Source organism: Aspergillus wentii (genome assembly GCF_001890725.1).
Source record: "Aspergillus wentii DTO 134E9 unplaced genomic scaffold ASPWEscaffold_6, whole genome shotgun sequence".
In the NCBI taxonomy this organism is placed as follows: Eukaryota; Fungi; Ascomycota; class Eurotiomycetes; order Eurotiales; family Aspergillaceae; genus Aspergillus; species Aspergillus wentii.
The window spans coordinates 2451423-2477724 of record NW_024467837.1 but is presented as its reverse complement, the minus strand read 5'-3'; the positions used below and the strand labels follow the sequence as shown (position 1 = coordinate 2477724).

At 49.0% G+C, this 26302-nt stretch overlaps 12 protein-coding genes and 1 non-coding gene across 13 annotated transcripts; 4 read left to right on the top strand and 9 right to left on the bottom strand.

The window, feature by feature from the left end:
- Nucleotides 1-638: 638 nt before the first annotated feature.
- Nucleotides 639-2080, bottom strand: ASPWEDRAFT_53485 (uncharacterized protein; the record flags this gene model as incomplete). The annotated part of the gene is made up of 3 exons (XM_040837892.1): nt 639-1287; nt 1332-1700; nt 1746-2080. 3 exons carry the CDS (start codon nt 2078-2080, stop codon nt 639-641), a joined length of 1353 nt encoding a protein of 450 aa, XP_040687263.1.
- Nucleotides 2081-2459: 379 nt separating this feature from the next.
- ASPWEDRAFT_744948 (M24 family metallopeptidase) lies at nt 2460-4574 on the top strand (the record flags this gene model as incomplete). Its single annotated transcript, XM_040839484.1, has 5 exons — nt 2460-2846; nt 2896-3406; nt 3451-3532; nt 3575-3897; nt 3944-4574. 5 exons carry the CDS (start codon nt 2460-2462, stop codon nt 4138-4140), a joined length of 1500 nt encoding a protein of 499 aa, XP_040687262.1. The 3' UTR covers nt 4141-4574.
- On the bottom strand, nt 4515-6281 carry ASPWEDRAFT_30646 (uncharacterized protein; the record flags this gene model as incomplete). Its single annotated transcript, XM_040833445.1, has 6 exons — nt 4515-4640; nt 4690-5344; nt 5397-5508; nt 5556-5815; nt 5869-5910; nt 5962-6281. The coding sequence occupies 6 exons, from the start codon at nt 6279-6281 to the stop codon at nt 4515-4517; spliced, it is 1515 nt and encodes a 504-aa protein (XP_040687261.1).
- An 827-nt stretch (nt 6282-7108) lies between these two features.
- ASPWEDRAFT_114625 (uncharacterized protein) lies at nt 7109-8423 on the bottom strand (the record flags this gene model as incomplete). The annotated part of the gene is made up of 3 exons (XM_040828509.1): nt 7109-7210; nt 7263-8016; nt 8065-8423. The coding sequence occupies 3 exons, from the start codon at nt 8421-8423 to the stop codon at nt 7109-7111; spliced, it is 1215 nt and encodes a 404-aa protein (XP_040687260.1).
- Nucleotides 8424-8622: 199 nt separating this feature from the next.
- ASPWEDRAFT_t160 lies at nt 8623-8704 on the bottom strand. Its single transcript has one exon. It is a non-coding gene; the product is annotated as a tRNA-Ser (tRNA).
- An 850-nt stretch (nt 8705-9554) lies between these two features.
- Nucleotides 9555-10222, bottom strand: ASPWEDRAFT_61571 (uncharacterized protein; the record flags this gene model as incomplete). The annotated part of the gene is made up of 1 exon (XM_040838586.1): nt 9555-10222. Exon 1 carries the CDS (start codon nt 10152-10154, stop codon nt 9555-9557), a length of 600 nt encoding a protein of 199 aa, XP_040687259.1. The 5' UTR covers nt 10155-10222.
- A 2998-nt stretch (nt 10223-13220) lies between these two features.
- Nucleotides 13221-14149, top strand: ASPWEDRAFT_115453 (acyl-CoA thioesterase; the record flags this gene model as incomplete). Its single annotated transcript, XM_040828584.1, has 2 exons — nt 13221-13319; nt 13367-14149. 2 exons carry the CDS (start codon nt 13221-13223, stop codon nt 14147-14149), a joined length of 882 nt encoding a protein of 293 aa, XP_040687258.1.
- A 66-nt stretch (nt 14150-14215) lies between these two features.
- ASPWEDRAFT_115636 (uncharacterized protein) lies at nt 14216-15449 on the bottom strand (the record flags this gene model as incomplete). Its single annotated transcript, XM_040828598.1, has 4 exons — nt 14216-14552; nt 14597-14695; nt 14739-14856; nt 14900-15449. The coding sequence occupies 4 exons, from the start codon at nt 15447-15449 to the stop codon at nt 14216-14218; spliced, it is 1104 nt and encodes a 367-aa protein (XP_040687257.1).
- Nucleotides 15450-16230: 781 nt separating this feature from the next.
- On the top strand, nt 16231-18394 carry ASPWEDRAFT_160447 (uncharacterized protein). Its single transcript, XM_040829795.1, has 5 exons — nt 16231-17023; nt 17068-17194; nt 17240-17363; nt 17411-17871; nt 17918-18394. Exons 1-5 carry the CDS (start codon nt 16664-16666, stop codon nt 18229-18231), a joined length of 1386 nt encoding a protein of 461 aa, XP_040687256.1. The 5' UTR covers nt 16231-16663; the 3' UTR covers nt 18232-18394.
- A 215-nt stretch (nt 18395-18609) lies between these two features.
- ASPWEDRAFT_744938 (class II aldolase/adducin family protein) lies at nt 18610-19879 on the top strand (the record flags this gene model as incomplete). Its single annotated transcript, XM_040839483.1, has 2 exons — nt 18610-18871; nt 18917-19879. The coding sequence occupies 2 exons, from the start codon at nt 18610-18612 to the stop codon at nt 19522-19524; spliced, it is 870 nt and encodes a 289-aa protein (XP_040687255.1). The 3' UTR covers nt 19525-19879.
- Nucleotides 19497-20692, bottom strand: ASPWEDRAFT_43597 (uncharacterized protein). Its single transcript, XM_040836061.1, has 4 exons — nt 20310-20692; nt 20186-20263; nt 19629-20143; nt 19497-19584 (listed from the first exon to the last, which is right to left on the bottom strand). Exons 1-4 carry the CDS (start codon nt 20629-20631, stop codon nt 19537-19539), a joined length of 963 nt encoding a protein of 320 aa, XP_040687254.1. The 5' UTR covers nt 20632-20692; the 3' UTR covers nt 19497-19536.
- A 185-nt stretch (nt 20693-20877) lies between these two features.
- Nucleotides 20878-22491, bottom strand: ASPWEDRAFT_53496 (uncharacterized protein; the record flags this gene model as incomplete). Its single annotated transcript, XM_040837894.1, has 4 exons — nt 20878-21167; nt 21212-21366; nt 21409-22260; nt 22304-22491. 4 exons carry the CDS (start codon nt 22489-22491, stop codon nt 20878-20880), a joined length of 1485 nt encoding a protein of 494 aa, XP_040687253.1.
- Nucleotides 22492-22944: 453 nt separating this feature from the next.
- On the bottom strand, nt 22945-24718 carry ASPWEDRAFT_30637 (cation:proton antiporter; the record flags this gene model as incomplete). Its single annotated transcript, XM_040833443.1, has 7 exons — nt 22945-23343; nt 23389-23926; nt 23973-24093; nt 24141-24191; nt 24251-24376; nt 24424-24630; nt 24682-24718. The coding sequence occupies 7 exons, from the start codon at nt 24716-24718 to the stop codon at nt 22945-22947; spliced, it is 1479 nt and encodes a 492-aa protein (XP_040687252.1).
- Between the last annotated feature and the right edge of the window lie 1584 nt (nt 24719-26302).

Genomic DNA, 26302 nt, shown 5'->3' with positions numbered 1-26302 from the left:
GATTTCTATGCATCTCTTATGTTTGAATTGTGGCTTAGCTTGGTCTATCATACCAATTGTGTATAGCTGATGTCATACAACCGACTGCTACATTTCAGCGAGGGACGATCATTCTTTGGCCAGGCAATGATGCTGTGTAACACGAGTGAAGAGTAGTCACTCGTATCAGGCATCACCAGTCAGGCATTTCCGATCTATTCCATCCCTACTCGTCTTGGAAGCGCCGCAGATGCATCATCCACGAGGCACCGCGTAAGGGAGCAGCCTGCAGATGATCACAAAACTCCATTTGAATCTCCATCCTGTGACACCATCGTAATATGGATACTGTGCAACACACCAAGCTGTAAAACCGGTTCCCTGCTGCTGTTGTGGGCAGACAGTAGGCCCGTTCCGACACTCAATGCAGTCATCCCTTTGAAACTGTGTAACCGGTATACTTCCCCATCGAGCCAGATACATCATCCAAAGTCCAATGAAAGAAGGCGATCAAAAGAATGCAAAATAGCTTTGAACAAGGATTTATCTTTACCAGTACATTTGTAGCACGATGTAATATAGATCACCATCCCTTGCTCAATATATCCTATGCGTCATATCCATTCTATATCCACTCCGATAAAATAGATAATGTCACACTACAAACTCTTCTCTCCCCCCTCACTGACCCCCCATTCGACTCTATATCCATTCCCGGCCAAATACCGCTTCCACGCTTCATCGCCATTATCCAACCGATCATCCACATCACCCAGAACAAACCACGCAACCAACGCTCCAACAACCGCAAACCCAGACCCAATCAGAAAGACCGCCTGCGTCCCGTGAAAAGAATCATCTCCCCAACTGGCCAGAATCGGCTTGAACACAGCAGTCCCAATCGATGCCCCGGCTTTGCTCCATGCAGCAGCGAACCCGACCGCGTGGCCGCGAAGTGCGGTGGGAAAGCTCTCGCTGGCTGTTAGCACGATGGTCGAGCCGGGTCCGATTTCGCCGAGAGTAAGGAAGATGCCATAGAGGATGATGAAGGCAGGGAGGTGAGGTTGGATTTTGTCCAGTGCGCCGCCGAGGATGAAGCCGAGGATGGCTTGTAGAAGGAAGCCCAGGGCCATGGTGCGGCGTCGTCCGATCTTGTCGGAGAGAAAACCGCCGATGAAAGCGCCGGGGATGTAGAAGCAGTTGATGAGCGTTCCCCAGGCCATGTTGAGAGTGAGTGAAGAGGTTGGGTTGACCCGTTCGGTGATGGTCGTTGAAAATAGCCCGAAAGGGTAGGAGATGTAGTTATAACTGTTCAGTCAGATGCGCCCAAATACAAGTAGAGAGGTACACACATAAACCACGACGCACAAACACCCAGAAGAGGCCGCCAGTACTTCTTCACAGCCAGCCAGTAGGGAATGCGCTGCTTCTGCATCGCACTCTTCTTGTACGCTGAGCTCATCGCCATTCGATAGCGGAACCAAAAGATCGACAAGGGCGGAATCACTCCCAGTGCGAGTGAAATACGCCAGACGGCCTCATAGTGCTGGACGTTATTATGGAAGCAGAGCAGCAGGATCAGAGGCACCAGCGATCCAAAGGCAAAGCCTAACGACGCTGATAAATCGCCAATCATGGCGAAGATGAAGCCGCGTTTGTTTCGCACGCCGGGAGTCTCGTCGGTTGCTTCGACGGCACCAGCACCGGCGACAGGATATTCTCTGGCCGTGTCAATAGTGAAGATAGATAGAGGAAGGCATTCTCACCCTCCTGCACCGACTCCGGCAATGCCTCGAGCAATAATCAGCATCCAGAACATGCCATCGCGAGTGACTCCGCTGGCACCAGCACTGAGAGCGATGCCAATCACCAGCACACTCGTCGTCAGGACAGCGCCAGCTTTCCGTCCTACTTTGTCTGAAATATAACCAAATGAAAGCATGCCAATAATCATACCGACCATAAAAGCATTCGACAGACGAGAAGCGACTTCTGTTGTTAATGCTTGGGGGTAGATGACGGCCATGATGAGCTCCAGGTTGCCGATGATGGATGCATTGAAGCCATCGGACCCGATGGCGAGGCCAGAGAAAACGACCATCAAAACAACAGATATTCTTGAGTAACCTCTATTGGAGTCATGTTGGATGTCGCTTTCGTCGACTTTGGTCTGTTGTTTTTCCTCGACTGGCGTCGGAGTTTCCACTGCAGTGATATCAGCCATCTTTGTTAGTCAAACTAACTCGGACACGATAATGAAGACATGCCTTATATATGAGAAATATCCATATCAGTGCACTTCCATTGGCTTCATTGAACAGCGACATGGGACGGCAATGATATCCATGCAAGATCCCTGTCTGTCTTATCAGTGGACAGCCAAAGCGGGGAAAGCCAACTGAGGGGAAATAAAATGGCATTTCACAACTGCCGATGCAGAATCCATCTATCTTTCATTCAAACATCCTGGTTCATTCACAATGTCGAAAAGGGACAGTCTGTTGATGGATAATTCTGATAAATATCAATATCAGAAAAGACCGCATCATCGACTGCTGCATCTTTTGGCAGCCTTTCTGCTGCTCACTGGAGGTTATTTTTATTTCTTTCAGGACTATGGCTATCATCACCTCCAAACTTTATCAAAGCTGGAACAATTCCAACAATGCTCTATCAACAATCTACTCGACACTGGCCTGTACTTTTTGGACAACGCCTCTCCTGCCACAGTGGAGGATTACGAAGAGCGTCGCATTCGCCTAGCCAAAGCTCTTGTGCAAGACAATGTCGATGCCTTTACAGTCGAACCTGGCTACACATTCAAGTATTATGCCAACGTCAGTCAGCCCGAGTGGGAGGTTTGGGAGGTGTGTATCTTCTAATCTCACTATAAATATCAGCCCTAAATAATATCAGCCAGAAGAACGACCGTTTCTTATGATTGTTCGTCCATATATACAACCCCAAACTGGCGAGATCACTGCTCAGACTTCATTTCTCTGTCCATCCTTCGAGGCAGAACGAGCTCGTCTTCTAGGAATGCCTTTTGTTGATTCTATCGACATTATTCCATGGGAAGAGCACTGGAACCCATACAAAACTCTCAAATTATCGAATATCTTCACAGACCTACAGCACACCCCTCGATTGATGGTCGATGAAGAAATGCGCGACTTTATCCAGCGTGGCTTATCACACGCTGGCTTTGAAGTTAGTGGACTGCAAGGCAACGTCGAGGCAGTGAGACAGATCAAGTCAGATCGCGAACTGGGCATCTTGCAGGCAGTCAATACGGGCACGGTGGAAGCTGTGAGACAGATGAGAAAGTGTCTCTATCCTGGACTGACGGAGAGTGAAATTGCCCAAGTCTTGGATAATACGCTTTCTGCTGTTGGCCTGGAGCCATTCTTTGATATTGTTCTGTTTGGTACTATATTCCATCCTTTATTAACTTCAAGCTAATGGATACAGATGAGAATGCTGCAAATCCTCATGGAGGCACGAATGGAAGTAAAGTCCTCGAGGCGGACACGTTTGTTTTGATCGATGTTGGGTATGTAGCCCCCCATTCTGGTGTCTCTTCTAACATCAGCAGAGCACATCTTTATGGCTATTCGTCCGATATCTGTCGCACATTCTTTCCGCCATTCTTCCCCAAGCCATCTGACGAGACGGAGTTGTCTATCTCAGTCAAAGAGAAGCTAAAGGCAAGTAACATTCTCCCACGTTCACGCCATTATACTAATAAAAATTGCAAGGTCTGGGATGTTGTCTTCGAAGCCCAAACACAGTCAATCAAGCAGTTCCACACCAACTCCACCGCAGCCAGTGTAGACATTGCTGCTCGTCAGGTCATCACAGAGGCCGGATACGGAGAAGCATTTACTCACCGTGTTGGCCATGGAATTGGAATCAAAGGTGAGATGATACCATGATTTTTTGAACTCAGCTGACAGATCTTGAGCCCACGAAAGCCCCTATCTCAACCAAGGCAATGTCGGCACTATTCTTAGAGCTGGTATGGCCTTTACCTCGGAGCCGGGTATCTACTTGGTGGATAAGTTTGGTGCCAGGCATGAAGATATTTTTGTTGTGCAGGATGACGGCATAGAACCTTTGCTTTTGACTGGAAGACGTGCTCAGGGGCCGTGGGATCCTTGATTTGCCATTTTATATATCTAATACATGGATGTGTTTATTTATCTTCCAAGTTGGGGATCTTCTGCTTAAATATATAGTAGATCCATTCAACTGGAAACTGAAAAGGGGTTTCGACCACACCCGAGTGGCTGGTGATCCTCTCGCGATGCAGCACAGAGGGACATCTCTTCAAAGTGAGATCCCGGATATTATATCCGTCCATGATCGTTGGTGCATGCGACAAGGTCAGAATCAAGTGTTCCATTGGAAAATATTATTAGACAAATTGTATCTAAAAAGAATAATCGGCAACTCTATTCAACTTGGAAAGATAAACAATATTAGAAAGAGATGAGCACCGGCATATGCATTCTATGTTCCCAGACAACCAATTCTTATGCCTTGTAGAACAGGGGATTGTTAGGTTCACAGACGGTGCCCGGATTTGGCAGCGTTCCATTCAAGAAATAATTCTGGATGTAATTGATCGTGCAGTTGGATGGCTGCGCAATGGACATGTGCTGTGGATGCGTTAGTATCATCAAATTGAAGGGATTAAGTGTAACTTACGCCATAGCTGTTCTGCTGCAACACAACGCTACCTTCAAATCCAGCACTGACATTGCGAGCCGACACAAGAGGCGTGACAGGATCATATGTGTTTCCGATAATCAAGAGTGGGTTCTTGGTTTTCGCCTGGAAATTGCCCTGGTATCGCTCTTTGGCAGCCATTCCCCACCGCGTGCATTGCAGGATGGTGGTTCCAGCAACATCTCCAAACCACTTGATCGATTGGAGCTGGTGGTCAATGATCGGGGTGATTGCGGACAGGCTGGATGCTCGCGTGGATTTATCACCGCATTTAATACCAGCGAGGGCTTCATTCGCGATCGGTGCAGGTGCAGCCAGGGTTGTGGTCCAGAGATCTGCTTGTGCGGTGACGTTTCCAGTGACGAGGCTGTCTAGGAGAGCGGCTAGGGTAGGATAAGAGCTGGGATAGTAGAGAGTGCTGAAGATATGACTTTTGAGGAAGGTGTAGTCGATCAGGGACTGGCCGAATTGGACGGGCTGGTATTTGATCGAGTCGAACAGCTTGGCCATGCTCTTTTTCAGGCTGGCTGTGGTTGCGTTTCCACGAGCCAACGCGCAGTTCTTGGGCGATTTCACGCAGCCGGACAGGAAGCCTTCAAAGGTTGCGTCGGTGTCGGTGAACGTTTCGATCTCGCTGTTCTCTGTCAGTTCCATCACCGTATGCATGTTGACATTCGAATACATACTATCCGCGGTAGTATTCGTGGGGATTCTGCACGCCATCCAGAATGACCTTGTCCATGCGATCCGGGAACATGGAAGCAACCGTTGCACCGAGAACAGTTCCGTATGAAACACCTACTATAATCAGCAACTATTATCAGACGATGCTGTGAAGCTCTTACCCCAGTATCTGAGCTTGCCATCTTCACCCAGAGCATCGACAATCTGCATCATATCTCTCGCGACAAAGGCAGTACCAACAAGGCTGCTGTTTCCCTTCAACCGACCCAGACAGGTATCCGAAAGCACCTTTCCGGCTGCCCATGTTCTTCCCACAGCTGTATCCGATGAATTGACCAATTCCTGCTTGAGGTTCAGCGTGCTGACGGTTCTCGTGAGGGTGTCGTTGTAGCAGGAGAAGGTGAGGGTGTTTCCTGTTCCTCTGCTCATTGTCAGTACAGTGCAATGCAATGCAGACAAAGCAGTTTGTCTTACCTGGGGTCGAAGCTGATCAGATCGTGGTAGCCACCAGTCATACTAGTATATAGTGAGCTTTTTGCCCATTTTGCCGTAGGATGTGCTACTTACGCCTGCATCGCACTCGCGATCGATGCCAGATTCTGCTGTCCATCTCCACCCGGACCACCAAAGTTGAATAAGATGCTTCCTCTGGATGGCTTGTGGGCAGTAGGGGCCTTGATAACGTTAAGGGTCAAGGTTGCTTTGGATGATTTGTCGGTATAGTCCAGGGGAACGGATAGATTGCCGCACACGATGGGCAAAGTGCCGTTGAAGCCGCAGGGACCCCATTTGATCTTCTGAGTCGCTGCAGAATCACGGGCAGGAATCACGCTGGCCGAAGCCGCAGCGATTAATGAAAATGGAAGAAGAGCTTGAGTGAAGTGCATGTTGAACGATGATCAACTTGTTTGTTGAATAGCACAAAATGGGATCATTGGTGATATATATACTTTCACCAGACAACTCCCACGTAGCTAGCCAAGAGCCAATTCCAAGGAAACGACATGCCATAATGGCCCCCAAAAAGAGTCTCGTATTGACAGCTACAAGAATAACGTGGTTTACCGTCACGATGCAGATCTCCAGCGCGCTGATTGCCCCAAAAACGACGAACGTAGGCCAAGCCCTGCGCCGGGGCGCAACCGAGCGGTGCATTTCGCCGGAAAGGGAGTGCCAAGAGGAACATCATCAGGAGGCTGAGGGTCTTCATAATTCCAAGGATCGAACGGTCAACCACGAGAAGATCAGATCGAGAGGAAGCGGAAGAATTGGAGGCTGATCGATCATCGCGCTTGTGGGGAGCGCCAGATAGAACCAAATGCGGTTAGCGCCACTGCAGCACAGCCTGTCTATTTTCAGCGTGGGATGTGATTGGCCGGTAGGTTCTTGGGAAAGCAGAAGGAAAAGCCCAAGTCAGGCTCAAAATGTCACTTGGCAGAATTGAATTCTGGCCTTACTCTATCGTGTTGGTTGTCTAGAATATAGAAAGTATCTCAGTTATCGACAATTTAATGAATAGACATGCAGTTTTTACACTTTGAGACTGTTTCATGCTCTCTGATTGGCCAGATAGCCCCACCGCCCTTTGCTGCCACCCGTCTGCGCAGAGACCCTTATCACTGGAATTAGAAGTACAGGTAATGCGACTTTTTCGTTGTTTATGATATAGAGCTATTATGACTATACTGTGCTATTTATTTATATATGACTAAACCTACTGCTTTGCATGCTCTGAAATTTCATGCTCCAAGCTGGCCAGCACGAATGCCGCAGTTCCATGGACGCTATTATACAGCAAAGGCTGCGTGATATAGTACTGGAGATGAAGGTTAGCTCTACACTGAAGCAACTGTTCATACACCACTCACCTCATAAGTAGCAGACGAATTCAAACTGCAGACAGACACAGTCCCATTATAACCGAGGGTTCCATTCTTGTTATCCACCACAAAGCTGTCGACCAGATGGTTCCGGCACTGGTTCGCAGTGTCGGATGACTTTCCACTTAATCTGTCTGGAAGATACCCCAGTCGCGCACTCTTGTATAGCGCGTAGGTAAACATGGCTGAACCACTTGACTCGATATAGTTTCCCTCTCGACCGGGGTAGTTCATTGCCTGCCACCAACACCCGGTTTCAGGATCAGCAGCTGCGACAACAGAAGCTGTGAGCTCGACAAGACGCCGGTGCAGATATTCCTTTAGTTCGTGCGGAAATCCCGGGGTCATTGACTCCAGTGTATCAACGAGAGCCATGAGATACCACCCCAACGAGCGACCCCAAACGATAGGACTACCTCCGGTGACAGGATTCGCCCAACTGGCATTCTTAGACGCATCGTATCCATGCACAAGAAGCCCTGTGCTGTTGTGCCGACAGTGCGACCAGAGCAGATCGAGTTGGTGGATGATATCCCCCGCTACAGCAGAGCTGTTGGTGGAATCAAAGTTGGTGGTGTAATAGGAAAGAAACGGCACAAGAGAGTAGATTCCATCCAGGTAGCTCCACTCTGGATAGGTGAAGTACCAATATCCGCCGAATTGATTTCGGGGCTGAAGGTTGATGGACTCTCGCAATGCGTTCTCGGCTGAATTAGCAGTGATGTTGCCTGCTTGTTTGTACCTGAATTATAATTAGCATGCTGAGTGGATAAAAGGCAGACAGACATACTGATATGTAAGACCTCTCCCAGTCGAAAGTCTGTCTAGTGGATATTCGGTGTCGTGCGTGGCATTCAGGAGAAAAGGGGCGATGCTGTCGGTGCTCGTTCTGAGATACTCCTCCCAGTCACTTTGCGCACATGCCGATTCAGGAGTGTCATAATACTCCTTCAACCGGAGAATTGCAGTTTGGAAAAAGCCTATCTGCAAATATGTTGAAGCCGATGGTTTATCCCCAGGGGCGACTGTTGCTTGACCACGACCAATCACACTGTCTGCCATCCAGGCTGAGTATGGGCGAGCATCACATGTTGATGCTATAATTTGTGGGAATAGCCCAAGGAGGCCGAGTGGGAGATATGGGAGCATGCGCAACATGATGGTTGTTTGTGTACTGATGCATCAGGAAATTAGTTCACAATAGCCGTGGATATCAGGTGTGAACCTTGGCCGTGAAGATCATTTCCATGTCTGGAGCGGATTCCGATCCGAGGAGCAAAAGAGATGTGGTCAGCGGATGTTCCGGGCATTTTGTCAAGCTGGGGAAGAAAAAAGAAAAAAAAAATGTCGACACCAGTCGGACTCGAACCGACGCCCCCGAAGAGAACAGCTTTCTAGGCTGCCGCCTTAGACCGCTCGGCCATAGTGTCTATTGACGATCACTTATTCGTGATAAGACTACTTGAACCTAGACAGCTACCATCACTAAAACTCATGCCTCGGTTATCCTCCAATATTCCCAACGCAATGCATGGCCGCGGAGACCATTCTCTCCTCAACTGCATAACAAAGCGCCAACCTTCCATTTCTGCATACAACCCATCGCCCCATAACCATCTATAGATTTCCTATCGTTCATACTGATACTGCGAAATTCATTGGGTGGTCACCAGGATGTAGTGGAATATTGATAGATATATATCGTTGCTATTACGTTGATTTGGCTTCATTCAGCTACACATCTACACCCCATTTATCTTTCTCCTCTACTATCAGAACTATATCAAGGCTTAATATGTTCAGTTCAATCAAGGGCCCAATGAATCGACAGAACATCAATCCTGTCGGGGTTATTGCATGACTTATGTTCCTTCAAACACACAATGAATAAACATATATCGATCAGGAACGTGGCTTATCGACCCATTTTTTCCTTCGATTGACAGGCTACTCAGATGCAAAGCTGGGTGGATGATCTACAGGGACGGTATCTCTAAATTGGAAGTTGTGGAATTGTTTTACCAGTTGGGCTTCGTTTATGCAGGAGAACGTTGGATAACGTGATTTCATACAGATATATAAAGGAATGGATACAACTATCTATCGACAGATTGCGGCTTGTATACAAGCAAAGAGTGCCATGCGTGCATCAACATACAGGCGTATTTTCGTCCATCGTCAGCCATGGATCTCGGATCAGTCCCAATGTCCTGCACTCGGACAGTCATGTTGATCTAGACAGTTAGTATAATCTTCAATCTGTGAGATCAGTGGACATACCTAGTTCTCCTTGGCGCACTGCTTGGCGAAGTTGTCAATGTAGCCAGGAAGAGTCTTCTGCCAGATGGCCTGGTCAGAGTCGAGCTCCTTGACCTTCTCGCACTTCTCATCAGACAGCTTGACAGCGCCGGAGAGATCCTTGATGTGCTTCTCGATGATGGGCTGGTAAGCCTTGAAGGCACAGGTACCCCAGTTGAAGGCACCCTGGAGGTCGTTGCAGAGGGGCTTCTCGCCCTGGGAAGAGCAGCTCTTCTTGACGGCGGCGACGATCTCAGTGTGGGTCTGGTTGAACAGCTTCTGGTCGCTGGCGGAGACACCGAGCTTCTGGTTCACGTCCTGCATGATCTGGGGGTAGACAGAGGTCTCGAGGTACTGGTTGTGCTCGTTGATGGTGGCGGAGCAGTTCTTCTCGCAGACCTGGGTGTGGAAGTAGTGCATGAGCTTGAGGGGCTTGTCGCCGACCACTTGGGGGATCTCGAGGCAGCTCTTGGGGATGTCGAAGAGGTTGGCGATCTCAGGCGAGCCAGAGGGAGAGGGGGCGACGCTGGCAGCGGAGGCGACGGCGGCAGAAGCCACGACCATGGAGAGGGAGAACTTCATTTTGAGTGGTTGATTGGGATAGAGAGAAGAGAAGAGTAGAGTAGATGATTGTTGATGTTATTTTTGATGGCTGTAGTTGTGGTGAGGATGATGCTTATATAGCTGGACTGTATAGGCAGAATCGCATGTTTGGGAAAACAAAGTTCGATGAGTGTTTGACAAACTGCAAAAGATCCACAATCAATGCTCAATCTTGGGGAAAACAGGCACGCATGGCTTGTTGTTCGCCCATATATCAGGAGTTTCATCATTGCTCCACCACAACAACCCAAAAATTGGCCCCAGGAATCATCCGCCAACCCTCGTCATTATCAGATCACCGGCTTTCCCGGCCATTCAGACCCTCGAACTATCATTCGATTGTTCTCGTTTCAACACCATGCAGGAACGACTCGAGAAATTGCCAGCTGGATGATCGTCGTTCTTCTCGAATCCTTCATCAAACCCCCGGCGTTATACCGGATTTCCCGATCCCTCACACATGCATTTATTCTCCGCGAACCAAAGTAAAAAGCCTGCATTCCTGCGCACTCATGATGCCTCCATCCCAGTTGAGGCACTGGTCCGAGCCTGAAAAATCATCCGCCACGTTGTTGGACACGCCAAACCTGCATCTCGAATCCTACCACGAGCAGCCACAATCGATTGTTATTTGCGCATTTCCATCTCATCTGAGGAGCCAATAATTGATCTGCCCAATTCTCGGGGGAATCTATCGAATCTCATGGAAACTCCCTGCGTCCCAGCCTCTATGGCTGTCGATTCAGCGAATACTTTCTACCATACATACAACCTGGAATAAACAAAATAAACCGGTTACTATCGTCATACTGAACAACACAACCAATCCAGGTACCTGGACTGCAACAGACGCCCTCCTCGACAGGCATTTGAAACCAGCAAGTGTTCGAGCGAGTGTCGATCTTTCGATATCCAGCTGAACAGTCCGATGTTCCGATTACTAGTCATGTTACTGCGTCATCCCGATTCCCGAATTGTTCTTGATCAGTCCGGGAAATCATCGGATATCCTCAATTACATGAAGCGTGTGCCTGAAGAATTCCATTTACGATATCAAAATCAGAACGGCAGGAATTTGGCAGACTGAGAGCATCGACAATGGCAGTGGGCGACACGATGAACCAGTGGCCCAAAGAGGGAGGAGTCGTCGATCAAGTTACCGTTTGGGGATCTTGGAAATCTGGATATGCTGAATAACCTCTAGTTTCTGCTATCTCAGGACGGCATTCATAATCAAGCCCGATACCGACATCCGATGATACTCCGGAGAACCCAATTTCAGGGCATTTATGGTGGATTAATCCAATTCCCTACAATCATTTGGTGTACATGGAATTGTGATGATTGAGTGGCTTTTCATGACTCGAGATGATGGAATTCTTTGTGTTTCATTCATATCCACTGCATCTATACAACTTCGTACTCTTGGGTCTGACAGGAATTGTCGCAAATACCACAATCGAGCCTACAGGGCAATCATATCTGTAAAAATGACAGAGATTAAATAGAAAGCATTTGTATATTGAACAATCGAGGATTACATAGAATAAATGAACATGGATAATAAACGAATGGTTATATACCGCAATTTCAGAAGTATTCACTAACATGTCACTTTTAGTTCAGTGGTAGTTGTCCTCGCACACATGGGAGGGGATGTGTTGGAGAAGCCACTCGAGTAACCGCGCCATGTGTTCTTTTTTGTCTTGTGTTTTTATTTATCGTTTGTTCTTCTTCTACATGCTCTACAGAGTATTCTGAAGTCGTTCTCGTATATGCGACCGTGGTGTTGTCTACTGGCTACGCTCAGATCTACAGCAGTAAATGAACGTTCATTCTGCCTGCATAATTGCCTTTTGCAATAAGGCAATTGACAAATCCCTTTGATCGACCGGTCGCAAACATCTAGATCATATATCCAGATTGCGATAAGTTATCAACATGGTTCTCTTTAGCCGAATGTGCGGACAAATCTGGCGCGGTTCCTTCGGCGAGTTCTTCCTTTTACTCATAACCTCTCGAACTGATGCTATACGCTACCTCCACTCTCACAAGCATGCCTTGGTGCTGTCCAGGCTGCCTACTTTGGTCACATACTTTGCACATACTTTCTCTTTATTTATGCCGTGTGTAGGTCATAAGCCGTTGGACTAACCTCGCATTCGCCTGAGCTGTGATTACGCTGTACAATGAGGGGTTCTTCAGCTAACGCCATTTCAGACCAAGTGGTGGAAAAGAAATGCTTAGTCGCGATAGAGGATGTGACGATGCACTGCAGCAGGAATATCACACTGCGCAGATGACCAATTAAATCACCGGTAATAACGCAGAAGATGCGACCAGAATGATCATCTTCAGCTTACTCCGTGATGGCTTCCGATTGCCGCATTTGGACTCCGACTCCGCACTCCATACAGATGTGTTGACAGGAACCTGAATACATCATCCTCACGTAGTCGGTGTACCCAATCTGTCGGACTGGATCTGAATAATCCCCAAAAGGAAAGACGGAGTCATTTTAACTCGACTAGTGCGTGGGTTGGAATGCGCCTTGTTACACAGATGTGATGGGCCATGACCACGCAAGAAGAGTGCCACAACTTACCGAATTTCCCTTGAGCTGAAGGGCTGCACAAGTCCAGACGAACTGCTCTATCATTGACGGACGCTGATTTGTCCACGATGAGCGATAAGATGGAGGCAGCGGCAGTCGATCGCTTTAAAGCCGAATTGAGTGTGATGGGCTGCAGGGCTGGGCATGTCAGCTTCAGCCGGGCGATCCACGATGCGTCTGATTTGCTGCTGATCGAGCAGGTTGCAGGCGATAGTCCTGATCTGACTGCATCGTGTAACGTCAAGGGCCAGGTGTGCCGACTATTGCAGTCTAGTGCGTGTCGATCAAGGCTTTGCTGGCCGCGCTGGTTTGAGCCGAGTTGGAGAGGAATCTGGATTAGCGAGAGTGTAAGACGTGATGCAATGAGGGGTATTAATAGATAAGAGGCAGACAATGGCGTTGCCAGTTCTTCATCGCCATTCTATTCCACGATGCATCCTGTGTTACACCTCATCTGCGCGGCCGTGCTCGCTCTCTGGGACGGGCTGCTGTTCATCCTCAGTCCCAAGTCATGGCCTTTCTCGTGGCATGTATGTATCTCTCCCCATCCTTCCTGCCATCCAATCTAATGGAATAGTGCCGTCTTCTCTTCACCTATGCCCGCCACTACTGCATATGCCGCGATAAGCCCATCGTCCCCTCCACCGTCGACCACATCACCCTCTTCCAGCCCTCCACATACAAAACCACCACCTCCGCCGGCGAGATCGACATGTTCGGCCACAAGTCCAATGCAACCTACTTCACCGACCTCGACATAGCACGAGCATCCCACCTCTTCAGCATCCTCCGGGAGGGCATGCGCTCATTCGAAATTGAAAGCAACAACATGCTCGCCCACGAGATGACAGAAAAGGTGCGCGACGTCGAACGCGGCCGGGGAATTTCCAGCAGCGGACTCCTGCGCTTCGGCATGGGCGGGGTATCGTGCAATTTCAAAAAGGAAATTAAGCCAGGCCAGAGGTATGAGGTTTGGACCAGGGTGTGTTCGTGGGACGAGAAGTGGGTATATATCATTTCTCATTTTGTGAGCAGAAGGGGAAGGGCTGCAGAGGGTGGTCGGCCGAGGAGTGACTCGGTGACGCCGTTGCTGGACGAGAAAGATCCAACTGCGCCTGTCATCCATGCGGTTGCTCTATCCAAGTTTGTGTTCAAGGAGGGGAGGAGGACACTGCGTCCTCGGGAGTTCTTTCAGCGCTGCCGGCTGATTCCGGAAGATGGCATGGTGTCGCCAGAGGATATCGCACTGAAGAACGCAATCGAGATGAAACGGCACAAGGGAGTGAAGATGGCACAGAACATGGCCGCACTGGAAGAGGGATTCTCATTCTTTGAAACGAACCAAAGTAGATATTACTAGATATCCACGTTATGACTGACGCTACAATGGTATATATAAAATCAAGTACAAATGAAATAAAACACATCACCAAGAAGACCGTCCTTGCTCAGCCGCCTCTTCCCGGCTCTCATACTGCACCGTCACATTGTCTGTCCTCCGAATCTGGCCCAGATTATGCGCGTCCGTTCCATGCAAGATATTCTCCTGGCTGTCGACGCCGGTGATGGTGAGGTCGGTGGGTTGCTTGCGAGCGGTGGAGCGCTTGCTTCGGTCAAAGGAGGAGGTGTTCACGTATCCGCCGTTTTTGTATTTGTTGCGACTGTTGTTGTAGGAGGATAGTTCGCGTTTGCCGAGCAGCAGTTCGAGGAGGGGTTGGAGGGTGGGGATGCACGAGGCGATGATGACGACGTTGGATTCGATACTGTTATATTAGCTTGAGCTGAGCAGGGAATGGATACGACTTACTTGGTCCACATGACGAGATCGGCCGTTCCATAGGTATAGTCGGACTTGTCGGCCAGGTACTTGAGCTGGGTGCACTTGACAATCGCCATGGCAGAGGCACTGGAAGGTCAGTATAGCCTCGAGGGAGGTTGAGGATACTTACATCGAACCGAGACCCAAAGCAGCACACAGAGCCATTCTCTTTCGCAGCGACATGTGCAACTTCATCAACACCGTGGTCGGATAAAAGGCCAGATAGAGATCCACAACCGCAGAGAGGGCTGTCGAGTCAGTCATGGCCATGGAGTTGCAGGGACTACTCACCTCCCGTGAAGATGGCATAGTCGATCAGCATCGTCGTGCTTTTACATGTCGCGCCCTCCATCATGAGATGTGTCTGCCACAACGCTTTCGGTGGATTGCACATGGTGAACAGGATGATAATGCAGATACACGAGACCGTGGCCGCTGAGCCAGTCAGAAACCACAGGATGCAGCGATGCAGTGTGGTCGGGTTGAGAATGCGATTCAGCATCGCCGTCACAGCCAGTTTTGGCAGCGTAAAAGAGAGAATGCCAATGAGGAAGCTGAGATTGTTCAGCAGCATGATCCTCTCCAGCGTACTCTGGCTGATCAAGTAGGCATGCTTGCCATAGCCCAGAGCCACGTTGGCCGAGGTGATGCCACAGTATCCCAGCCCCAGCACCATCGACACGGCGATGAGATAGTCGTCCAGACCCATGTTGCGCAGCATCTTGCTGCGAATAAACAGCCTGGCGATGACCATGATGGCGGTCAGCCCCGTCAGCGTCCATAGCACCGCGAGGATCTTGGGGCCTTTGTCGTCGCTGGCATTTGCCTCTGTGAGAGCCATGGCGATGGATTGTCTCCTGGGGATGTCAAAGAAAGTACTCCGTGTCGTCCATGCGAATAGGGGACGGATGCTATATGAGCAGGGGCATCACACGAATTTTCTTCAGCGACGATCTATCACATTTCTATTCCCATTCTTCCTCGAAACCGGGGGCGTTGACCGAGACAAGGTAAAATCCTTCGCTGAATGACCGGGATTGTCTTGATCCTGGTCGACAATAAAAGTACGATAATACGAGTTCAATAATAGCACCAAAAACACGGCATGGCCAACGAATCGATGCACGATAGTTCCAGCCAAGTGGAGCCGTCCAAGCTGCCACGCAGGGCCACCAAACGGTCGCCCCAACCTTCCTCTGCTTCCGGATTCCGCGCGACTCCATCGGCTGATCCGATCCCCTATTAGGGCTTTCGTGCTCTTGTTCCGAGCAAATGCCATGTTTGGGGGCGGATTTGGATGTCTCCGGCTGTCATTTAACGAGGCCCACTTGAAGAAGACGCAGCAATCGGAAGGCCGGACGCAGATGATCACTGCCTATACAGAACACGCTAAAATAACGCCAGATGGACGCTAGCATTTGACAGCTCGGCTTGTGTGAATCCTTTGACGGGCCGTTGGATTATGAATAGGCTTGTTTTCATAATGGAGTGACGGCGGCAGGGGCGATCTTTATCCTGCATTCTCAACATTTACCCTGTACTTTACAATTGATGCATTCAACCACATCATCCACATAATCTGCGTGAACACGCATGAACACTTCTCCATCTGTATAGACCATCGGTTCACGCACGGCCACTCCAGTCTATGTGAAACACTCGAACCGAACTCTCAATCGCCACGGCATCAATGCTCTCATTCGTCGGCTTATCCACTCCTCCCCGGCTTTCTTCCACATGACGATCTTCTTTCTCCGTCCATCTCCTTGCACTATGCCTGGTCCGGTAGATGCAACCGTCCACCGTTGGATCCAGAACTAGCAAGGACAAGAAGTTAAATCCTGAATCCTTCCAGGATATTCGGTAAGACCGTTGTGTTATCTCCACATCTTCAACGCCTCATTGCCCCTGGCATTGCCGACCAACCATGTCCCCTTTCTCTTATCCCGTCTTCTTCGTACAGCAAGATCATGGAGGAATAGGGGCTCGACGTAGTATAATAAGGCTCGCACGTCCAGCCTGTCTGGTGTCTTGCAACGATATCCACAATCGTGAATGACTCTCTTTGATCTCTTTCGCAAAATGGTTTACACCAACGACGCTCCGGCCACTGGCACCGCTGCCCCCGTGGCAAAGCCGGCTGAGGCCGTCAATGTGGCTGTCAGTGAAGTCGTTGAGCCTGTTGCCAACGGCACACATGAAGGGCAAGCCTTCTTTGATGACCGCGTTGGCGTTTCTCCTAATGCCCGCGAAGAGATTCCTGATCTCCTTGCGCAGGTCGCTTCGCATGGTATCTCCTTCATTGGCAACAAGGAGAACGAAAAGACCCGCGCCACTTTGTTGGACGCTGCTCGATCCCTTGTGTATGCGTTGGAGACGCCTCGTGAGGCTATTATCCGATACTGCTGGTCTCAGGTGAGTCTCTTTTACTTGCCGAGTGTCGTGTACTGACTCCACAGGCAACCACATTTGCTGCTCTCGAGACCGGTGTTGATGTTGGACTCTTCACTGCTCTATCCAAGGATGACAGGCCAAAGACTGCGACGGAGCTGGCTGAGGCCACTGGTTCTGACCCAGTCATGCTGGGTATGTAGAATTCTCTTCAACGATGTTCAATTCTAATTCTTCCAGCACGTATCTGCAAACACCTCAGCACCATGAGCATTATCAAGGAGACAGGTCCTGACACTTATCGTCGCACCGGTGTGTCGACTTCGTTGACCCAGCAGCGCTACAGCGATGCTTATCCTTGCATGTAAGCTCATCCTATCCCACTGATCGACCCAACAACTAACAGCCCAGCGATGGCTGTATCAATGCAGGTGTCCTTGCCCTCCCCGCCGACCTCAAGAACAACGGCTATCGCAACCCCAGCGATGGCACCAACTGCGCATTCCAACGCGGCTTCAACACCAAGAACCACTTCTTCGACTTCCTCAAGGAACACCCTGACCACGCCGCCCAGTTCAACAACCACATGTCGGTCTACCACCAGGGCCGACCCAGCTGGATGGACAACGGCTTCTACCCCGTCCCGAAGCTCGTCCAGGGCGCTGAAATCCGCGAGACGGACGCCCTGCTCGTCGATATGGGCGGCAGTGTTGGCCATGATCTGTCTGAGTTCCAGCGCAAGTGGCCCAGTCTGCCTGGTCGCTTGGTGCTGCAGGACCTGCCTGAAGTCGTCGAACAGGCCAAGGGATCTCAATTGCACTCGTCCATCGAGTTGATGCCTCATAACTTTTTCACCGAGCAGCCAGTCAAGGGTATGTCGCATCATCTTATTCACAGTCCGCAAAGCTAACCGTCCAGGCGCACGCGCATACTACATGCACTCCATTCTCCACGACTGGACCGACGACAACTGCCGCAAGATCCTCTCCAACATTGTCCCTGCCATGAAACGCGGACACAGCAAGGTTCTGATCAACGAGAACGTGATTCCCGACACCAACGCGTACTGGGAAACCACCAGTCTCGACCTGATCATGATGTCGTGTTTCGCGTCGACGGAGCGGACCGAGCGACACTGGCACGCGCTGGTGGAGTCGGCTGGGCTGAAAATCACCAAGATCTGGACTGCGCAGCGAGGCGTGGAGAGTCTGATTGAGTGTGAATTGGCCTGATGGGATAATGTCATGTTGGAACCTGCTGGAACGGGACTTGTATATATAGTTGGTATTATGATAATTTTTTCACTTTTTTCGACTCTTCGTGTTGGAATGGCATCGAATTGATGCTGGATTAGGTTAAATAGGAGAAATCCGATAAAGCGGCGATTGATCTGACTGGCTGTTACTGACATCCCACGTGAATTGTACATGCCGCGAAATAGAATTATCTCCAAATGGCTTTCAAGAGGCTATTCACCTCATTGGACCGGATATGGATTTTTTTCCACGACTCGGATATCTTCACTTGCACTTATTTATACATTCGCTAGGCCATACAGACAACTCGTATTCATCATCATTCTTACTACTGACTACTAAATCTTTATCAACATGGCTCCCTCCATCGACGAAACCAAGGCTACCACAAACAGCAAGATAGAAAACCCACCTCAAGTACAAGTCCTGGGCAAGACCAAGACCGGCAAAACGTTGAAGATCCGGAAATATCCCCGGTTTGACAATTTAGAAGACGAACGACTCTATCGTAAACAGCATCTCGCCGCTGCATTCCGAATTTTTGCGGATCGGGGATTCGACGAGGGTGTTGCCGGCCATATTTCCGTTCGAGATCCGATTCTGACTGATCATTTCTGTATGTATCTTCTATCTGCCTGTGAAATATAATCTGATATATCAGGGATCAGCCCCCTCTCCGCCCACTTCTCCCTCATCAAAGTATCCGATCTCATCCTGGTCGACGAGGATGGAAATGTCGTCGAAGGCGATGAGCCCATCAATCTGCCCGCTTTTGCCATCCATTCTGAAATCCACAAAGCCCGACCAGACGTGAATGCAGCCTGCCACGCTCACAGTGTCGCCGGCAAGGCCTTTTCCTGCTTCGGACGGGAGTTAGACATGATCACGCAAGACGCCCTACGTTTCTACAAAAGCCACGCTGTCTACCGCGCGTTCCGGGGCGTGATTATCGACGCAGAAGAAGGACGGCGAATTGCTAGTGCACTGGGAAATGGGAAAGCTGCTATTCTGCAGAACCATGGGCTTCTCACGGTGGGAGGCAGCGTCGATGAAGCAGCGTTTTGGTTCATCAGTCTGGACAAGACGTGTCATGCACAGTTGCTTGCGGATGCTGCGTCTGCTGGTAGTGGATATAAGAAGATCATCATCGATGAAGATGAAGCTGCCCACACGGCGATTCAGGTTGGGGGACCGGAGAAGGGATGGCTGGCTTTTCAGCCGTATTACGATGAACAGGTGGCGAAAACAAAGGGTGAATTTCTTTTGTAGATATTATCTATACTAGAAGATGGCAAATGCGTTGGGGGGACTTGCGACTCCTCCAATGACCTATATTCATTAGCTAGATTCGGTACATTATGCATGAGTCTTACCTTTAGTGGCATACTGGATAGAAAGAATGAATATCTCCCTGTCTCCTTGCAATGTTGCGATAGCCTCTCCAGATCGAACAGTTCACCAATCGGACATCCCCAGCCAGCCAACACCCATTCATGAAGATTATATCGAGGATCCGCATGGCTGCCTCGAATCGGCGCTCGTTCAAAACTTGTCGAATCTCCCGCGATGGCAGCAAATTGATGCCCCCACAGCCAACGAAGCGTCTCTTCCGTTGCCTCTACACCGATAAAGTCTGGCGTTGGTCTGTTTGCGAGTGCCTTTCTTTCTTCGTCGGAGAGCTTGTTATATGCAGCTGTGAATCCAGTCCGGACGAATAGAATATCACCAGGATGGAAGTCGATGTTGTAGTCTTTGACTAGCTGTTTGATATCGGCGATGGTGATTGCTGTTGATGATAGTGCTTCAACGGTGATATTCTTGGATTCAGCCCAGCTGGCATAATCCAACAGGACACCACGGCCGGTGATTCCTCCAGCGTCGGCGACAACTGATGCTGTTAGACTGTATAATCAATGATAGGCAGACATACCATGAAGACCAATCACATCCGACGTCTCGATCTCCTCCTGCGTATGATTATTATAAAACCGCTTCATCTTCTGATTCGCTACGACAATCAGCCCACATCCTATCCCAAAATGGTATATACACACCATAATGCCGAAACCCATCCCACTGCGTTGACCCCTGCGAGTTGAACGTCAAAATATCATCATTGATACAGTTCGTCTTCTGAGGCACAATCTCCTGTTTCATCGGACTCCGCCCGAAACTCGGATACGTGGGCATGCTCAACGGCCAGTCGAGCGATATGCGCACTCCGGTCTGGATCTCACGGGCTGCCTGGACAATCACGGCCGGAGTGAGGAGATTCAGACTGCCCAGTTCGTCTTGGGGACCGAATCTGCCCCATGCGTTGCCGGGAGGGCCATTGGGGTCTAGGGAGAGGGAGTCGAAGGGGATGCAGGTAGACATGGTATGTTGTGGTTGGCTTGGAAATGGTGGTTCTACTGCATTTATAACGAGGGGAATCGGTCGATCTTGCACCGAGCAGACAATGATATAAGAATGATTAGACTATGGAAAGCTTGTTCAAATGCGGGGTTGACTTTTCCACCGGATAAATACCCGATGCATTTCCGCAACAACAACATCTAACAAAACAGAATTCCCTCATTTACCATGATAAAAGGCAATATCAGTCCACTGATGTGTTGCCAGCTAGATCATATATCGGAATCCCCTCTGCTGGGCCCTCGCCATCGCAATATCAATCCCCCCAATCTCCGCCGTCCTCCTCAGACTCTCCATATCCGCCTCGGACAACGGCGCATCTTCATTCTCCAACTTCTCCAGCCGTCTATTCTCCACCTCCAACACCCACCGTAGAGTGACACCCATCAAAGCGGCAAGTATCTGCAGCGCAAGACTGATTCCGAACGCAGTGCGATAGTACGGCGCCTGATTCTCGGTAAAGGTGTACGGCGTCCAGATGGAGGCGGAGTTGCCCACTGCGTTGATGATAGCGAATGCTGCGGCACGTTTGCTGGAGGACGAGGGATGGACGAGGCGATCCAGCTGTAGATGGTGCTGTTCATGGCGAAGATGAATATGACGAGGAAGAAGGAAAAGTATCGCGGTCCAAAGGTGGTGCAGTTCATGAAGATGATGGACCCGATTATCGTGATCGGCACGGGATACATGTAGAACCTGATGGGTTAGATTGCTGATCATCTAGAAGGACTGACATACCAGAATGGCCTCTTGCATCTATCCGCAATGACACCGTGGGCATACGTCCAGAAGGTCATAAAGACATACGGAGGCGCAACCAGCAACAGCGAGACGATATGGTCATAGCCAAGCGTATCTGTAAGCGTTGGGAAAAAATTCTGAAATCCCCCTGCACCAGCCATGGCCATGTATCCAATTGCCAAAATCCACGTCTTGATGTCCATGACAGCCAGCTTCAACCCTCGCAGTTGAGACATTCCCTTGCCATCATCTGTATCGGCATTTGCAGCTTCAAGGGCCATGCGACGATTAGCCACATGCTTTTCCTGCTCGCTGAGAAGGCGCCATGTATGTGGAAAGTCCGGGAGGATTGCACAGATGATCAACCCGATAAAGACGGTGATAGAGCCTTCGATGATATACAGCCATTGCCATGCTGCTAATCCACGCTTTCCTGCGAGGCCATTCAAGATACCCGCGGCGATTAAATTACCAAAAGCACCAGATATCAGAGATCCGGAATAAAAGATAGCCATGCGAAGAGTAAGTTCGTCCTGGGTATACCATTTAGACAGATAGAAAAGAGCACCGGAAAAGAATGGAGCTTCAACAAGGCCAAGGATAAATCGACATGCCACGATACCTCCATAGCCTTTGACTTGCGATGTTAAAACAGAGACAAGACCCCATGCCGTAACAAAGAAGCCGAGATATAGAGACGGTCGGCCACAGTAGTTGAGAAATAGGTTAGATGGCACTTGGGTGAGAAGATAGCTCACAAAGAGAATGGCAAGGCCGGTTTGGTATTGATTGCCTTGGAGATTGAGGTCGGTCTCAAGGCCTTGCAGTCGAGCAGCTGCGTAATTATTCCTACAATGATTAGAAACAGACTATATTTCATAAAGGAGAATACCTGTCAATGTAGTTCATCAGATAGACCAGAATGACCAGTGGCATGATAAGCAGATCAATCCGTCGAACCAGCTTCTTTGCAACGACTTGCTCCTCTTCACTGAGACCAACAATATCTGCGATGTCTTCATGGTGGGCAGCAAGCTTAACATCGTCGAGGTCGTTGGATGTCTCTTTATTGAATGCCATTCTGTATGAAAGAGATGATAAGAAAGATTGATAGTATAAGACAAGCTTTGACAAGACAATGGTGAAATTGGCAAACTACAAGACTTCAGCTTTTATAACATCTGCCACCGGATATGGTGGAGAATGACAGTTCCACTTAACCCCACAGGAAAATCCGGGGAAACCCCCACGTCGTCATGTTGAATTGCACCAGATGACCTCCTACCAAGTCAATCCTTGATAATGTGGGTGGGTGATTGGTTGTAGAGAGTGGAAGATCGACCTGGAATGCGGGGTGCAGCATTGCTGGCAGGCGATGTGGCAGTCTGATACAGTGGAACAGAAGTGGAACAGGAATGGGATTCAGTTTCCTTGCATATTGCGGGGTTCTTTTGTGCTGTCTTCATGTCACATATAGCAGATATCCCCGGCAATAGTTCTATTGGCAATGACTATCTACTTGGCCTATGACTGTCATACACGATGATCATGGGCAATCGCCTCCTCCGACACTGCAAGCTGCAATCCCCAGACACCTTCTGCGATTGCCTTGCCATAGCGCTTCACCAAAATGCCAACAGCGATCGGTCCAATAATCGTGTTGAGCAGAATAGCCCACACACAAGTGATGAACCCCTCCTGGCTGACATACGATGTCTGGTTGTAACCAATCTCGATGATGAGAAGACCAATCTCGCCACGCGCCACCATTGCAGACCCTAGAAGTAAACCGGATAGCCAGGTGGTACGATAATCGGAAGACCTGTTTTTCTGGGTGTTTTGGCGATTTGCTTCTTTGGAGGTCACTCGTCCGTCTTGTGAGTTTTTCATAAACAGATACGACCAGAGGGGAATCCAGATTCCAACGACAAACTAACACTGTCAGCAACTCTCTATCATCCATATGAGTGAACATACCTTTGCAAAGACCATGAGCAGCGTAAACAAAACACCCCTCCAGATGCGCTCTCCCGTCCAGAGTTCCACAAACGGCACCGCAAATCCAATACTCGCAAAGAACAACGGCTCCATGAGATATTTTTGCACACCCCAAAGATACGCCTCAAAGGTATGCAGGAATTTTGGGCTCTTGTCTTCATTTTCCTCCCCCTCCTTCCGACTCTCCACGGTGAAAGGACTGTTGGGGCCCGTGCTGGGCAAGGACGTGAGGAACGTGCCGGCCAGAAACGCCCCGAAAAGAACCGAGGTGCCACTATACGCAGCGATGGTAATAAAGGCGCAGAGAACTAGTACCATCAAGATGATGTTGGAAATATGGTCGAATCGAGCAAAACGAGGCTCAATGTAGGGTTTCCGGAAGATCGGGGCGAAGATGTAGACGGATGCGATGGGAGTGAGGATGGCCATGGCTATCGAGGCGACAATTGGGCGTCCAATGAGCCATCCGAGATTGACGTTTCCTCCTTCTGACAGTTGGCCTAGATTGCCAATTACACTGTCCATGTTAGATGAATCGGACGGGATGGATGTTGATCACTCACCTGGACATGACGAGACCGCTCACATCATCAATCACAGCAGCGCCCACAAGAACAGCACCGACTTTCGTCTGAGCAAGATCGATCGTACTGGATGCCGAAGAGATCACCGCAAAGGTCGTTCCTATACAGACATGAGAAGATGAACAATCGATAGATGGAGAAAATTACCCAAAGAGGTAGCGGACAGGGCCGCGCCAATGATGAACGTCTCCACCGCGCCTACAGATATGCATGTTAGCCAAGAACAGATATACACGTCGGCCCAAAGAATGACTCACCATATCCAAACCCAAGGTACAGCAGCAGATAGGCAAGTCCAATGGGAAAGCAAACGCCTGTGGCGGCTCCGACCAGGCTGAGGACGAGATTGCGCATGAGGAGATCAATCCGAGCACCAAGACCGCCTGGAAGAACATTAGTAGGTGATGGAAAAAATGGGAGATTATCATACCCTGAAAAATGATAAGAATCAAACCAACATATCCAAGAGCAAGGAATGTCTTTTGCCATCCTTCTTCGAGAATATCAGCCAGCGGTGTCCCGTAGACGATGCCAACAGCGATGGGGCCGATGATGCCAGCACGAATAATCTTGGCCGACACGCTTTCTGCCAGCGACAGGATGAAAAAGAACGAGATGATCACGAGAATTTCCACGACTATCTGGTCAGTATCGATGATCGAATTGCCATATTTTCAACAAGACTCACTTTCCGGCTCGTGGTACGGGAGAAAGCCACCAGCCATGACGAGTTGCGCGACGCAAAGAATGTGAAAAGAGATCAAGTCCACACGTGGAACTGGCGACACGATATTTGTAGCCTTTGCAGATCCATCTTGAAGCCGGCTACGAACGGTGAGATATTCCTGTTCACGTTTTCAGCTGAACGAAAATCGGTGGGTCTATCCAGCTAAGACTGTTCTTGGCCAGCGTGTCTGCCGTGTGAGAGATCCAGTGCCTATTTGATTCGGCCAATCAGGTCGTCAGGTTCCTATGACTCAATTGAGTGACTGACTATTGACTTTTTCTATGTTGAATGAGTGCTGATGACTGATTTTCTCGCACATTTTCTGTATGCGTATCCCGTCTCGTTTATTTAACCGATTCGAGTATAGAGCACCTCGTGTTTAGACCGTGTCGCGAATGGTGGCTAGAACTCAGATCATCTTACCAACTTATGGCGTTTATCTATGAACACATCAATATACCATAGTAACTTCTAACGCCGATCATCGCCCAAGAAGGATGGTTTCACCACCTGGGAAAGCAGATCATCAAATTCACTTGGTGTGTTGTCAAGATGAAACTGTATGCCGAGTCGAATTGGAAATTCCGACCTGTGGGTAATGATTACCCACTCATTACCAGATCGATCACTATTTTATATGATATATTACATATATTACGCACTCATTGGTAAGAATACACACTGGTATGACACGCTATTTCCGAAGAACCCAGTAGAACGAAACATTAACTAACAAGAATATAAACGTCTAGTTAAGGTAAGATAATCATCTCTTACCGATATCAGCGATACAAAACGACCCATCCTTAGTATATACCTAATATAGCAAAATCCAAAGTACAGACAGAATAATCCTAGGATAGATCCATCATAAAAGGCGGAGAGGATCTGTAGACGTCCACGTCACGTAGGGCCACGATATAGCTTGTTCCAAACAGCGCTAATCGATTAGCTTTGGTTCTTGCATTCCTGGCTGGATTTGTCTTGTCATTAGAATCTGGCTATAGTTCCTCATTCTTAAGTATCTAGCCTCCTAACATCTCCCAACATTCTATTACAATCATGGCAGGTATGGTTTGATATATTTGCAATGAAGTATATAATTTTCTATCATGTTGTGTCTAGTACATACGACCACAGGGTGTGGAGAACAGGGCTTCCCGTCCGCTCAGCCGTACTTAAGCCACACGCCGGCAGGTTAGTAGTTGGGTGGGTGACCACCAGCGAATCCCTGCTGTTGTATGTTTTTGATTTTTTTCTATATTTAGTGTTTTTATCAAATATCAAGCTTACCTAGTCGTTAGGAAGCAGATATTCAAGATTTACTTTATGAGAACTAAAAGTATAACATATCTGGTACGCATGACAGATGTCATGATGAACTTTAATGCTAAATATGTCACCACTTTCAGCATCACGGCACCTGATTGGTTGATCAGACCTGTAGCAGTTAAATATTATCCACCACTCCTTAAGCTTATTTTATGACAGCATGACATTCCAGAGAAATAGACGACCGGTCAACTGGTATGACTAGTTGCGGTGTTCCTTAGATCGGTTACCTTAGATCCTGATGAGCGAA

What these genes read in the sequence shown, in the direction of transcription:
- ASPWEDRAFT_160447 (XM_040829795.1), top strand. Translation starts at nt 16,664, where the DNA reads ATGACTCTCTTTGATCTCTTTCGCAAAATGGTTTACACCAACGACGCT. An exon ending in AGCGATGCTTATCCTTGCAT is followed by an intron (nt 17,364 to 17,410) that starts GTAAGCTCATCC and finishes CTAACAGCCCAG; the next exon opens with CGATGGCTGTATCAATGCAG. An exon ending in CACCGAGCAGCCAGTCAAGG is followed by an intron (nt 17,872 to 17,917) that starts GTATGTCGCATC and finishes CTAACCGTCCAG; the next exon opens with GCGCACGCGCATACTACATG.
- ASPWEDRAFT_43597 (XM_040836061.1), bottom strand. Translation starts at nt 20,631, where the DNA reads ATGTCTACCTGCATCCCCTTCGACTCCCTCTCCCTAGACCCCAATGGC. An exon ending in GGATGTGATTGGTCTTCATG is followed by an intron (nt 20,144 to 20,185) that starts GTATGTCTGCCT and finishes TAACAGCATCAG; the next exon opens with TTGTCGCCGACGCTGGAGGA. An exon ending in TATCCAGTATGCCACTAAAG is followed by an intron (nt 19,585 to 19,628) that starts GTAAGACTCATG and finishes TAATGAATATAG; the next exon opens with GTCATTGGAGGAGTCGCAAG.